Here is a 15696-nt window from a genome sequence, read left to right as displayed (position 1 = left end):
CTTTAAAAAATAGTCATTCTTAATCCAAATACTACTACTTCATGTCTGAAGAATAAAGGACATACTAATGTCATCTACCCAACTCCCCCCAAAAAAGTTTTGTTAGAATCCTTGCTTTTTCTAAATCCTGGCTAGCAGCAAGCTCGTTACCCCCACACCATATCTATTATTTTGTACATGATTAATGTAAAACAAACTCTTTTAGTTGGTTTAACCTTCCTTTATATTCAATTATTGAAACAAATATATCAAGAAGTACTATTACTTCTCTTGAAAAAAAATGCATACATAGCTATAATAAGGTTGAAAATAAATGGAGAGAATATATAATTGAAATAATATTCAGCAGGGTGAAAAATGACAATTAAATCAATAAATACTTCTGCTGGAAATAAATCAATCAAACAATTTCATGTAAATAATCACATCTTCAGTTGAAAATAAGTGGAAATATATATATGTGTATATATATTTTCTTTAAAAAAATCTTCAGTAGTGTGAAAAATGACACCTTCGGTTTGAGATAATTTCAGTAATGCCAGGAGACAGTTTGTAAGGGCACATCTGATGTCATTTTCTGGGTGCAATATATTTCTCTCTTTGCTTCTGATGGTCAAAAGAGCTGAAAAGCCGGCCTCACACGTAAGTTGAACCAAATGGTAAAAACATTTTAACTGCTTCTAAACTTGCCAGAGGGAACTCTTTGTTACGGCTAATTCAAAATGAAGATATTTGTGTATATAATTTATTATATAAAATATATATATATATATATATATAATATATATGTATGTAATATATATATATATATATATAGATATATATATATATATTATATGTATTATAATATATAATATATATAAATATATATATATATATACTATATACACAAATATCTTCATTTTGGATTAGCCGTAACAAAGTTTTCCCTCTGGCAAGTTTAGAAGCAGTTAAAATGCTTTTACAATTCGGTTCAACTTACATGTGTGAGGCCGGCTTTTCAGCTGTTTTGACCATCCGAAGCAAAGAGAGAAATGAAAACCGCCATTAAGCCCATCAAATGCAAAATTATCTCCAGTGGGGTAATTTACCTCTATTTGGGAACCGCTGGTTTAACTGGATCCTGTTAGGTGCTAGAAAATTATCCTATTGTTAAGACCTCAGGTTTGTAGCTATGAAAAATACAAATTGTCTTAGAAAATTTGTCATGTTTTGTATTTTTTAACTTAAAAATACTATCTCAAATGCCTAAACTGAGAAATCACTTAGCAGTAATGTAATAGGTCAATGAAAATAAAATGGTTTCATTCGGTTTACTTAGTTGTTGGTTATCATACACATTCAAGATAATGTGGTGGTTCAAATGATTTTATCTCCTGCAGTGTAGCACATAATAGGTTATTAATGAATGCAATATACATGGTATATATATATTATATATTTCAATCAAATACATTAGGTATTACTGGTGCCCAAATATTTCCAAAAACTGTAAAAGGTGACAGTGCCTCTTAACAACGTGCATCTTCAGGATAAAACTTCAAACAATTGCATCCTATTCCAAATTCGGGTCCTTTAGACCAGGGCGCAATGTCACTCAACCTTCACGGGTGCAATGTCCACTCTCCCTTCCTCTTTGGCTTTGATATATGCGGCATATGCAGCCTTCTCCTTCTTTTCCTTCTTTTTATTGCGGACTTCGTAATCTAATCTGTGAAGGAAACAGAGAATGTTAGTAACTTGCACTAAATCTTTACTTGAAGTGGAATAAAGAAGTACTTCATACTGAGGTACTCCTGCTCACCTGAATGAATGTTTCAGAGATGACAGAAATCAAAGGCAATTTTAAACATTTCTTAAAACCTGCACTGCACTGGATTATGGTTGTTTCATATGCAATTTCACAGCAATCTATCTTTGGATTCTGTGAAAATATTTTGGTGTTTTGTACAGTGAGAGTCAAGATGGATAACTGTTTTAAAATGTACTGGTTTATAAACTGTTCGTATTAAAATTAACGTCACAGATCACTTATTGATTTTGCATGTTACTGATGTAGAGGAACAAATGAAAGCATGCCATGGTTGATGGGTAGAGTATCTACAAGAAAGACAGTTTTTTGTCAAATGAACTACCGAAAACACACCAGAAATGTCAAAGATCAGTATCAGAAACACAAAAATGCCTATTTCATAAACATCTCCATTGCCATACTTGTAGGGATGAGACAGACAAAAGCAAAACTGATGAACACACAGACATCTCAAACTCAATTCTTATATTTTAAATTTGCCAGCCAGTTCATCAACTACTGTACATGTACAGTTTTTCAGAAGAGAAGAGGGTTGCCATGTCTCCTAGGGTAGTCAGAGTGCAGCAATACAGTATATAGTAAAATTAGCTTAGTACATGCCAATTTTTTCTTAAGTAATGTGAAGTAATGTTAAACAAAAGAAACAGTAGACAGTGCTGTTTTAAACAGAAACTCAATGTTTCAAAAATATACATATCCAGTTCTAAAACACTCATAATAATATACTATACTCTAACCAAAGTAATACTGATATCTCCAACGGTAAAGACAAGGAGTTTTCTAAATCAAATCTCAAATTGCCGTAAGTCAAACAACAAATGAAATAAAACTGGTCCATCAAGAGGTTTCATAAATAAGAGCTGATAATCTATGAGCATAACAGGGGTACCCAAAATACCTAAAGAAAATAATAGGATTATCAAGAATATGCACTGGTATACGTAATTTACATGAAAAAGAACAAGAAAAGGACACTTGCACTTTGTACTTTTTGTGGCAGGAACTTACGTCACTATCAGAAGAGCAACTAAAATTAGTTGTTGTATATAAGGACACATCAAATCTAGGATGAAAGACCAACCCATAACTTTCTGAAAAGACGATTGAACAACCAACGATACCCTATGACCCAAAATCTCTCATCCAATTATCTCCATACTCGCAGTACTAATAGAGCACGGAGTTTTATTGTAAGGTGGCTAAAACAATTACGAATCACCTATTCAGACAATGTATTGCAATATGAGGACACTGGCACTTTGATCTGCAACAGCACTACTGTTCCTTTATGCACTTGATCCAGAATCAAGTGCACAAGTGAATTGCAGCACTATACACATGTCCCTTTTAATTCACCAAACTTTGCTGTTACAATCCTCAACTCTTTCAGCAACAGTATTATGAATAATTTTTTTTTTTTTTTGCTACCATTCTATCAGTACTTAATTTGACTTTTTATCTTACCTTCCTGGTGATCTGACATTTTATTAACACAGTAGTTAATATTTTTTTTAAGAAAAGAGGAATAAGGCAAAGGACCACAGTAGTATGTAAATTTCTGTCAACTGGTTAAACACTTACCTGTGTTCAATAATTCTTTCAACTATCCTCTGTGTTGTCATTTCATTTCCAGAATTAAGTATCTTGAATTTACTTCTGTTTTTTGCTTCAACATAAGGGTCACTTCCATCAACATCTGGCATGAGTTCGGTCATTCCGTGGCACACCAAATCCACTTTCAACTGGTCCATGAGGTCCGAAGTAACAGAGTATGGAGCACCAATCACAACCTCACTAACATACTGAAAAGGACATTACAGGTATGTAAAAAGAGTAAGTACAGTAATGTAAACACAGGTATGATTAAAAAGCTATAAACAAAATGTATAAATTCTTTAGACGTTGATCAATGCCTAAAATAAAAAAAAAACAATATCAATACGACTACAAACCTGAAAAACTCAGTATTTAATTTGAATCCCTTGAGCTCTGAAGCTACACTTTCCTCAAATTTTCACTTTGTGCAGTTCATCAAAGATCTGTGTCATGTTACAATTTAATCTGTTTTATTTACAGCGAAGAATATACAGCTATTAATTCAGAATGCCATGAATGTAATCTGGATGCAAGACTTTTGTGCATTACCAGTACAGTACTGTATCTGTATGTACTGTATCTGTATGTGTAAATGTTACTAGGAATTCAACAGGCAACCTTTTCTTCATTACAGCTTTGTTACAGCTCATTACACTGATTTTCACCTTGGTGGCTTAAGAAATTTGTAAATAAATCTGACTACAAAAAGTTACATTATCTAAGTTTACCTTTGATAGGGACTGAAGCTTTTAGTAGTATATTAGATTTGACTTATATTTTAAGCTCATATCTTAATTCATATACAGTATATGTATATCAAAAGTTTATTAAACAGTTTTGTAAGCACTGATGTACATATTTACTTAAATTAATGACCACTACAATTTCAGGGCTTATCCACTTAAAAAGATGTGGATACATATTCATTTTTCATTTCAATAGAAATTTGGCCACTGGGCCAAAAGGTTGACTGACTCTGGACCAATAATAAACCCCAAAAGCAACATACAGTTCTCTACAATTTAATTTTCAAAATCTTAAATTCTTAATACATAATACTGAATAAATACAAAAGGAATACATACCTTGCAAGCTAATACTGACAGAACACGCTCGTGTAAGTTCATGATAGGATAGTTTGCACCTTTATAACGGTTGACGACTGGGTCTGTGTGAAGCCCAACTATCAAGAAATCACCCTCCTGGCGAGCTTTTTCTAGGAAGTCAAGGTGGCCTACGTGGAATAAGTCAAAGGCACCCGCTACATAAACAATCTTATCACCTGTCTGAAATGAGACAATAAAGCAAATGATGTTATGCAGAAAGGACAGTACAGTACAAATTACTGGATGCTAATTACCTTGAAAAAGATTCTTGTACAACTTTTTATATTTCTTATTACAGTATTAGTATTCAGAAGAAGAACCTTTTTCACATGGGATAAGCCCACAGGGGCTACATACTTGAAATTCAAGCTCCCAAAGAATATGTGTTCATTTGAAAGAAGTAAAATGTAGAAGGTAACAGGAACTACAGAAATAAGATATCAGTTACTAGAAAAGTAAAAATAACTTAACAAACAAATAAAATGATAAAAATGAAAAATATATGGAGAATTTTGTAAGGAGAATATATTTAGCAGTGGCTGATAAGTCATTCTGTATACCAATCATGCAACACTGAATTCATCTTACTTTTGGTGTAAGGCCTGAAGAAAACTGCATAATTTTTTGTGTTGTTGGGAGGAACTGCGTAACCCCAGTCCACGGTGATTGAGCACTTGCGTCTGTACCTAGACTATCAGAGTGACTGCGCTCTACTCGATACTCTGCCTCTCCCACCTAGAGATTACAGTACATTTACAACAAGAATGCAGTTACTACAGTACACAAGGAAATAAAAATCATTTTGCTCAGGTGTATATAAAAGCTAAGTGGTTATTTTAATTCTGAAAATATGTATACATATATGTATACACTACAGTGTATGACCCACAAAACTAATTTTCTTCTTCTTCTTCGGATATTTGGCTGTTTCTCTTTCTCTTCTAGAATTAGAGGCAAAGAAAAATGACCTTTAAATTCTTTAATCTTAGTTATTCAATCATCAATCTCGTCAAATTCCTAGGTAAATTTTCTTCTAGCAGAGCGAAACTTGTCTCCAAAAAAATAAACCTGCTAGGGGATGACTCAATGATCATATAAAAATGAAGAACTAACCTGTTGGTGTTGTCGAGTCATTAGAAGCATTCTCCCAACTAAGTCAGTTGTGCTGACGCCTTCTGTTCTCTTACATTCTCTGAGAGTAAAATGGAAGAACAATAAACAACATATTTTCAGTTAACACTGAACCAACAAATGCTAATTGCTGTCATTATTACTAACCTTCTATTATAAACTATACAATAAAAAATGAAAACTTATGATTTAACTCCTAAAAAAAATATAAAAAATTGGACACCTACCATGTTATACTGTACTGTATTACACGTTCACATAAATCAAACTACGTACTGCATGCAATTAAACTAAAAAATCCAAGTATTTCCAGTATGCACTGTATGCAATTTTGTTATAAACCAAGCCAGCTAGATACATAATTGTTTCAATCAAAATAGCATCAAACTGCTTAAATAACTGTGTACAAAAACTGTACCATCACTAATGGATGAGTGTATGCAGTGAACAAAATTCAACTGATGGATAAAATTTCAAGGTTTGGTAGGAATGTGTTATAATGTAGACAATCATGTCATTCAGTATTGAAGACAATACATGAAGATATATGTGTAACATATAATCAAGTTTATAAATGTGACTTTGTGGATTGTATATATGTACAATGTCTTACAGTTATTAATATTATTAAGGCATATACATCTTCCTACTGCAAAAACTGATGGGTAAACTAAATCCAGTGCTTGTTTGATTTAAAAAGACTGAATAAATAACTGTCCCTATTTCCACTACATTCGAGGAAGAAGATGAAACTTCTTGAGATTACTACTGTACAAAAAACACAATTGGAAATGCTCCTCAAGACTGAATATTCTTTTTGTATTATGATTATCAGAAATTCACTTACAAAAGCAAAATGAATGGATCATGAAATGTAGGCCATTCAGATCTTAAAAGACAGCAGCCATTCAGATCTTAAAAGAGAGTAAAAAGAAGGAGTTGTTGGACAGCAAAATAGAGAGGTCTGGAAAGTAAATGAAATGCTGTACAAAGATCTAAAGATGGAACTCAAAGAGAACCTCACAGTTACACTAGGAACTAACAGTAAGAGATATTGGACAACGAGTTAGATGAAAAGAAGTGGGAATAGCGGTAATGTAAAAAGATACATCATGAACTTACTTGTATCTTTGGGCTTTTTTTACTATGTGGTAGGTATCAACTCCATCAGCTGTCATTGTGATGTCATCTGAAAATAAACAAGAGATTAAAGAGAGAGAAATGGACAATTCATTTAAAAGTATTCAGGGAAAACATATTGGCAAGGAGTGCACATTGTAACAGCAGCATTAATACATACTTGATTAGTCTTTCTAGCATTGCCTTAAACTGCAATGCTCTAGCCTTTTACTTTCCTTGGTCCCTTTACTGTATACTTTTACTCTTATATGTTTGTGGACTTTGTGGGTTTTTCATTTAGTTATCAAATCTGATTTGACTGAATCCTTCAAGCCCAATTTTATTGAGCTTAATGTAAAGGTGTTACTTTAACATTATATGTCTCTGAGATTTTATTTTCATGGGATATTCTAATGCTACATGTCTTTTCAGGAATATTACCGAGTGTCGTTTCAATATATAATGTACGGCAAATAATATCTTGATAAAAGAATGAAATACTGTAAAAGTAAAAATCACAACGCAAATATCACTTCTACTCACCTCCATGTACGCAAAAGTCACAGTTGTATTTATCTAAGGTTTCTATTGTCGTAACGTACGGAGCACCTTCAATGACCTCATCAACCCATTTTATTGCTCGGACCATTTTGTATCTGCAAAAAAGATATTAAATGTCTCTTGCAAAAAAATCTTCCCTAATCCACTGGCATAGGATTATATAAACTTTAACACAGTGTTATACAATTCCAGGTTTCCAAATTATGAGCTTTAATAATAGCCATAAGAGAGGACGTTTACAATGCATAGTATGTATAGTACTCAACTCTATAAAGGTACTCCCAAGCTAATAATAAATAATGCAGTATAACAGGATGAAATTGAAACATTACATGTACAGTTTAATTGCTTGAATTAATATGAAATATTTGAAATGAGTGAAATATGTTAGTGCTATTAGACAGCACAATGTCATCTACTATACAGTAGAGTATTCAACTACGTAATAATAAATTCCTTTGAAAAAAGAGTGATAATCGTTTTATCTTTTATTTCTCTTTGCCACCCCAATAACTGCAAGCAACTGGGAACTAACTTGCATAGTTGAGAAATATTATATTCATAAGAGCTTGCACTGTAGAACAGAGACAGTAGTTATATTATCCAGTGTGATGAGTAGCCCATGCTGAACAGCCTTCAAGGGCTGTTACATATTAATATCACAAGATATTGGGTTTTGAATACAGTAGCCTCTATGTAATTTATGAGAAGGTATGCTGCATTAATATCTATCATGACTTGGGCATACTAGTGAAAGCATCAACACATCAATACATAAAAAATGGATACTGTCTTCTCTTGCCCCCATTAATGGTTAGTAAGTAACCTCTTCCTTTCAAATATACTGTACGCTAAACTTCATGGAAGAGTACTATAATATACTTTTGTAATCCCAGACTTTATGACAAACATACAAACAATCTTCATCCATTCTATTGACACCCTGGCACACTGTCAACAACTTAATCTATTGTAAATACAAACTAAGACAAAATCAAAGCCCATTCACATGAACTTTCTTGCTCTACTTTCTACTTGCCTTTCTTCTTGTGTGAATACAGGTGGGCCTTTGTGCTTGGCAATTTCTTCATCTGTGTGTACGCCAACAATCAAGTAATCTCCCATGGCCTTAGCCTGACGCAAGGAATTGGCATGGCCAAAGTGAACCATGTCATAACTGAAAAGAAAGTGAATTCAGTGAGTAAATTCAATACTACCTGTATGACATGCAGTAAACACTTCAATATTAAATATGCTCCATAACTGACACAGCACCATACTGTAATTAGTATTAAGTCAGCTTTTCTCTATGAGTGTTTGGATGTGAAGTGAGTCCAGTCCACTCTCTTGCCTAAATCACTTTCCACCAGAATTCCATGGCTTTTCCAACATATATTTGAGTAAATACGACACCTACAGTAAGAAATTCTATGTACAGTACAGTACAGTATTCCAAATATCAAGCAAAATCATAAATTTTGTACAATGAGTATAAATTGGGGGGATGGCTCAGTGGTCAAGCACAGCACTGCCACTTATGAGGTCAGGGGTTCAATCCTGCTTGCTGCCAGATCACTAGATCAAACTGCCACTAGTCAAAGGCAGGGGAGAAAGGAGTCAGCCATCTTACTCTACACAATCCAGTGACATTAGCTTGTCTCAAAATAATATCCCCAACCTTTTGATGATATGGGACTAATCTTGATACATAGCAAGATTTTCAAGATATAAACAGAAGAGGAACAAGGAGCTGCACAAATTTTTTTCATCACAGCTTTGGAGAGACCTATGGAAATAGTATTGCTACAAAGCTCAGATGCAGTAAGAAATGGTAGATACAAACTCCCGCAATTCTGTATAGAGTACTATCTACAGTGTGCCTTAAGTAGAGCCTATCTTTACTTTAATCAGTTTCTTTCAGTCCATTCCCCACTAGCCAGATTCTCAGCTTCTATGAAATTTAGTTGATAACCCTTCAAAGTATTTGTTATAATATTTACATAATGACAATATGTACAATCCTCAAGTACATATGTATGTACTCAGAATGTGGAGCTATATAGGTATATGTTAGTATTATTATTACTATTATTACCATGTATGTACTGTTATTACTATTGCCATCATCAAGAAACAACAAAAATGCATATGGAACTAACCTGACTGACAACTGACTTGCAAAACATACAAAAAATGTCAATTACATTGGAAAAAATACTTAAATTAACAAACTAAAACAAACATAAAAACATCAACAAGTTGCAAAAAACTAATAGCATTAAGGAATCTATGAAGCACTTGTTGCTTTGGCCTCTAAGCCAAAGGCTTCTACTCTCTTGTTCGATTTGTATACCACCATAGGGTTACTGGATCAGGATCACACATTTCCCCTACAGTTCATCCTGAAATATAGTGGCTATTAACTGGTTCACCTATCTGGGCACTTTGATTCTTGTAACAAAAAGCCCTAGAATATATTTTTTGTCCAGTATATTTTGTAATACTGTACAGTATTTTCCTCTACTCCTACTACGATTTTTGTTCCTCTTCTTTTCCTTACATCCCTAGAAGCCATAAAACTCCAAGACGGTCTTGAAAGATTATCACTGCTGGAGGGCATATTTTTTCAATGTTTTTTCCTTCTGGCCTATATATCTTGGGTGTTTGTTCCTTTTAATGACAAGTATGTACTCTATACTGACCCTAAAATATCTTCTGCATAAGGAAAATATGTGTTTATTTCCTTGACTGGATCTTGAGGTGATGCTAGGCAGTTGAGAAGACTGACAGATTTAAACCAAGATTCCAATTTAAACTTTTGCTTAAGATAGTTTCATTTCATGAACATGTGTACATCTTTTAATTTTAAATGCCTGTCCCTTCACTGCTATGCCTGTATGTATTCTAAATGGATGACCTGTTTGGCTATAAGATTCCTAATAAGACAAGTATAAGGATATATCTTTTAATAACTGAAAAGGGACCTTTTAACTGATACATATTACCTGTAGCCCTGTCATTTGCTACCAGTATGTAGGTTCCACATGCCATGAAAAAGTACAATACAGTAAAAGTAACACAACATATGTTCAGTTACATATCACAAGATATGACTCATGACCAAAAATTGACTGTTCAAAAAGTAACAATCTATTTATCAGATAAGATACATCACATTAGAGCCTGGCATACAAAGCTCCCAAAAGGAGGTTTGATGACATCATGAAACTTCACTGAATGTGAATAACATTCATCAATTACAATAAGCTTTGGGGTGACATGATGGGTTTCTGTCCACATATGGAAAATACTGAATGATCAAATTCTGACAAAGGTCACCACTTTTGACTTATTCTTGTACTATGTGACCTTTTCATTTTCATACATTTTTATTAATTTATTAATTTATGGTTTCTCTTTTAACAAGCGAGATCACTTTTTTCTATATGTCCCTTTAACTCCTCTTACTTCTTCCTAATGAACACCATATTCTTTGGGAGCTTGAATTTCAAATCAATGACCCCTGTCGGCTTGTACCATGTGCACCTGAATAATAGGTAATAATAATCCTATATTGCCTTCTGGTAAAATATTATCGATTATACTGCTGTATTGGCTACACTATAACAGGTCATTTCTAATTTGCATAAGAACAGTACAATGCTTGAGAAGACTGTTTTCTGGGCAATAACAGTCAAGTACAAACGGAGTGGAGATACGACAAAAACTTTTCTTCCATTCATCACAAAGTTCTACAGGTAGGTAACTCATTCTGAATCATCTATAATTAATGACAACACAAAATCTCTCGGGCATGACGGTTAAATTGTGAGGGATCCTTAACCACATTGGGACTACTGTAAATTTACTGTATTTCAGTATAAGTATTACATACACAACCACTTGATTGTATGCTGTACTAAAAATACAGTGTAACATACAGTACTGTTCTTCCTGACTGTACATTGTCCTAAAATACAGTGTAATGTACTGTAAGTATTATTGTTCTTGACTGTAACTTTGCATGACAGCCTGCAATATGAACAAAAACTTATTGTGAAAAATCCTCATACTGTAATGAATTCATACAGTGCCAGTAGCATGAAAATGTATGGAATGCAGCATATAAATTGAAAAGCAAATAGTAAACAAACTCTGAGGGTCTTCAATTTTCCTCTTTTCTCCCCTAAACACCAAGAAACCCCTCAAGTGAATCTAACATATGCCAGTTTACACCCCATTCTCATGAAATAACATCTGTGGATTCTATGAGGTAACACTGACACAGTTTGCAAGACAGAATGAATAATTCTGTGAGGTAACACTGACACAGTTTGCAAGACAGAATAAATGAATTCTTAAATGGGAAAAATTAAGTCTTATAAATTTTCAGATGCATTTGCGCTTTTATTTTATTGATTTCTGTTTAGGGAAACCTATCTGATAAAGATCTAAGAGCAGACAATGTGCCATAAAGGTAAAATTATCACATTTTCACGAGGTGCCAAAGTCTGTCCAATATGGGTCAAACAGTTCAACCAATTACCAGAGAGCTTTCCGAGTATGGATTTGTCTTATCTATCGAGGGCAAATAACGTACTGTACTTTTCTAGATAAGGAAATACTGTGAATAAATCAGTCTCTAACCATACAGTACTTGAAACCAATTACAGTATAGGAATCGCTGTATCTTTCTATCACAAAAATCCATGGTATAGAAAACAAAACTATTGTATAACTTGAGAAAGTTTCAGTATAAGTTTTAAAAAGTGCATTCTGCATTAATGTACATCTTCTCAAGACTAGGAAGTAGCTAATCAACTGATAATATTGACATTGTTTCTGGAATTCACATTATGTACTACAGTACATTCCACATGTACATAAATGTGCATGATTTATAAGCAAGTGTAAAGGGAAGACCTATACCTGAATTAAACTGCTGTTTAATTCTCAACTGTGTTGGTGTACGTCAAACTAACACCAGTTTTTAAACATTTGTGTGTACCTTCTCACTAAGACAAACATCTTTCCATGTTTTTTCACTTTGATTTGGAATCATTGAATAATAAGAGAACAAATGGGTTGGGCAACCTACTTTTAAGTACCACCACATCATCAGGTGATTTTGCCCTCACAATAATTGGTATGGTACCTTCATAAAGTTAAGATGATTAATACATTTAATCATAAAGAATAATACATAACAGGATGCTGAACCCTAACCTAAAATCAGCCATAACACAGGAGTCAAAATAGAATTAAATGTTTAGACCACTGAATACCTAGCAATATCATTTTAGTCCACTGGCTAAGATACTAAAGGGCAAGGGGTCCTTTGTCAAGGAATTTGGCTCCTCACTGGAGGGAAATAGGCCTAAAAATAACTAATGACATAATGAGTTAGGTCATTATGTCATAATTTTGGCGATTGCTAATACTACCTAATTGACGAATGGAGTTTCATGACTGTTTATGTACAAAACCATGGTTACCGCGCAAAAACGAACCACAACGAAGTGCGATCGCGAAATGACCGGAAGGAGGAAAATAACCGAATTATCAAAAGAAAACATGAAATAAAAGCCTCCTCACAACCGTTGCCAAAATAGTAGGCCTCCTGCCAAGATGCGGACAGGTGTTTGATAGGGCGGATGGCGACCTTCGATCTTTGTAAGTGACCGCAAAACGTACTTTAAGATAACAACTTTCGGTTCATCTGTATTTAGATTGGCAGGGTGGTGAAGTATCAAATCAATAATGGGGCGGATTCGCCCTATTCGTGACGATAATAATGTAGACACACAAAAGTTGACTGCAGGAGTCCCGCCCATTGATCTCACGTACTGGCTGTATTATTCACAAGTATCACTCGAGACTTTGGCTTCCTTCCAGTGCGGCGATAGTTCAAAATTTAAGTAAAAAATCGTTACATAATACTTCTAATATTATTAATATATTATTCAAACTCTAGTGTCACTTCTTAAGGATAGCGTAGGGCAAGAACACGTCAAATCGAACCGAAGCCAGCGCCGATGCGACCGAACGAGTGACTTTCGACATCGTCTGCAGTGTTTTCTGAATGACAAACACTTGAGTCCTCTCGTATTTGATAAGAGTGAATTCCCGGCCATTTACTTTGCTTCCTCGGACAACGGCCGACTTTATTCGCCTACAGACGAAGATCACATAATCGAGTCACACTCCGTACGATGACACGGCGAAAACTGCCAAATAACCCAGGTAAAGTCCAGTCGGGCCCACTCCCTTTTTTGTCATTTTATAGGTAAAATCGCGAGGAAAGGCCTCCCGTCGGCAGCCGTGACTTACCATCCATCGCACCACACCCGCACTTGCGTCTTCTTGTCATTTTCACTTTCACCACTCATCGCGTCACGTCAGATCCGATACCGGTTCCTCCGAAGGTCCAAGAGAAGAAGGTTCCGTCAGCCAGTCACCCCTTCGAGTACCACAGCTGCTGGGATACTGAGGTGGCACCAGGCATAGAGAGAGAGCCTAGGCTAGGCACTCGGAACACACGCACGCACATGCACACCCGCCAAAGCCCCGCCCACCCTTTCCTCATATCCGCGTCCTATAGGGAAGTTTAAAGGACCGCAGATTCCTCGGGCGACATCCGCAAGAGGATTTAACGCGTCCGCGAAGGTCAAATCGTCGTCATGGCGAGTCGGAGCCGAAATATACGATGATGTGGGCGTTCCGACACGTGGATTCCCGTCGTCTGCGCCGCCGCCGCGCATGTCGTACGATGGGTGCCTCCGTCGGCGGTTACTTTGAACTTTGATCCGTCGGGAAAGAAAGAGTACCGTCGATGAACCGTATCTGGTATTTTTGGAGCTTTTTTAGATTATCAGGGTGTCGGGTGTTTCACCCCTGCGGCGTCCTTAACCTCACCTTTCGTGCTTGGGGTGAGCGGTACAGGTGTACCTACCAATGTAGAATTGCGTATAATTTGGGGTGATCGGTACAGATATACCAATATAGAATTGCGTATTGTTATTATTAGTTAATGATATATATTATTGAAAGCCCCAGACCAACAATAGCTCACAAAATAAAATTAAGAAAAGTAATACAGAAAACTATTATGATAAATATCAAATTAATAAAACAATTGACGAAATCTGTGTAGTTTTCAATGTCGGGTCATGATACTTGGTAATTAGCATGTGCGTAAGTCTATGTACAAAATGTGTAAGCAACAACCATAATGTAGAAGCATTTTGGTCATTTAAATGCTCTTGAGGTTGCTGTGTGTGTCTGCATCAAACGTACTGCCGAGTGATAAGCACTGATAGTAGGCTACTGATAACAAAAACTAAGAAAATCCCACATTAGTCATACCTTTACATACCCATGAGTACCTTTGGACTGTCTCTTTCGACTGAGGGTCAATTTCGAGTGTTTGTTGACAACTGTGCATAGGTATTTTTACGGGCATTGTAGATGAAGGCGTTTTTTGGAGAGATATGCATTTTTAACATTCTTAGACACATCTTAGGTGGATTTATGTATGTGTACGGTAAATGTTCACATGTTGAGGAAAATGTTATATTATTACACACACACATATGTATATGTGTATAGAGTGCGCCTCAGTGGCGTGATCGGTATGGTCTTGACTTGCCACCTCGGTGGCTGCGAGTTCGATATTCGGGCAATCCATTGAGGGGTTAGAGATTTATATTTCTGGTGATAGAAGTTCACTCTCGACATGGTTCGGAAGTCACGTAAAGCCGTTGGTCCCGTTGCTGAATAACCACTGGTTCCTTGTAACGTAAAAACACAATACAAATAATATATAGTACACAAGGTTAATTTGGTGCTAAATGTTTGGAGTTTAGTCCTGAGCTGGTTTGTTATTTGAGGTTAGGTCTGACAAGATTTAGTTCATTTGTTATTTAAGGTTAAAATCTAATCTTGAATAACAAATTAACTTAACCAAATGGTAGTTTAGTGTGTCATGCAAGGCTGGGTTTTATAAGGTTAATTAAGTTTGACAACAAAGGTTAGGTTAGTTTACTGTCAAAGGACGAGTTAGTTTGTTGACTAGGGTAAGTTAGTTTGCTTTTTGATAAGGTTAAAATCAGGGTTGATAATGTTAATTTAATTTTTGTTATAAAGGTTAGGTTTGATAAGGTTAAATTAATTTTTTTTATAAAAGTCAGTGTTGATACGGTTACATTATTATTTTTTTTTATAAAGGTTAGGGTTGATAAGGTTAAATTAATTTTTTATAAAAGTTAGGTTTGATAAGGTTAAATTAATTTTTGGTATAACGGTTAGGGTTGATAAGGTTAAATTAATTTTTGTTATAAAGGTTAGATTTTGATAAGGTTCAATTAATTT

The 15696-nt window shown here is 35.0% G+C and overlaps 1 protein-coding gene and 1 long non-coding RNA gene across 4 annotated transcripts in view; one reads left to right on the top strand and one right to left on the bottom strand.

Annotated features, from left to right (window-relative positions):
• Positions 1–1299: 1299 nt before the first annotated feature.
• On the bottom strand, positions 1300–13854 carry LOC135200084 (ethanolamine-phosphate cytidylyltransferase-like). Of its 2 annotated transcripts, none has more exons than XM_064228400.1 (9): positions 13657–13854; positions 8366–8503; positions 7309–7421; positions 6769–6835; positions 5629–5707; positions 5104–5250; positions 4495–4695; positions 3395–3615; positions 1300–1711 (listed from the first exon to the last, which is right to left on the bottom strand). In XM_064228400.1, the coding sequence occupies exons 1-9, from the start codon at positions 13713–13715 to the stop codon at positions 1594–1596; spliced, it is 1143 nt and encodes a 380-aa protein (XP_064084470.1). In that variant the 5' UTR covers positions 13716–13854; the 3' UTR covers positions 1300–1593. The 2 variants fall into 2 exon arrangements, with proteins under 2 accessions (XP_064084470.1, XP_064084460.1); XM_064228390.1 differs by lacking the exon at positions 13657–13854 and adding an exon at positions 13021–13175.
• LOC135200092 (uncharacterized) overlaps positions 13339–15696 on the top strand; it is a 50629-nt gene continuing 48271 nt past the window's right edge. For both annotated transcript variants that reach the window (XR_010311202.1, XR_010311203.1), the window contains exon 1: positions 13339–13569. This is a non-coding gene — a long non-coding RNA (uncharacterized LOC135200092). The remainder of the gene's footprint in view (positions 13570–15696) is intronic.

Source organism: Macrobrachium nipponense, chromosome 23 (assembly GCF_015104395.2).
Source record: "Macrobrachium nipponense isolate FS-2020 chromosome 23, ASM1510439v2, whole genome shotgun sequence".
Taxonomy (NCBI): domain Eukaryota; kingdom Metazoa; phylum Arthropoda; class Malacostraca; order Decapoda; family Palaemonidae; genus Macrobrachium; species Macrobrachium nipponense.
This window is presented reverse-complemented; position numbering and strand designations above follow the sequence as displayed.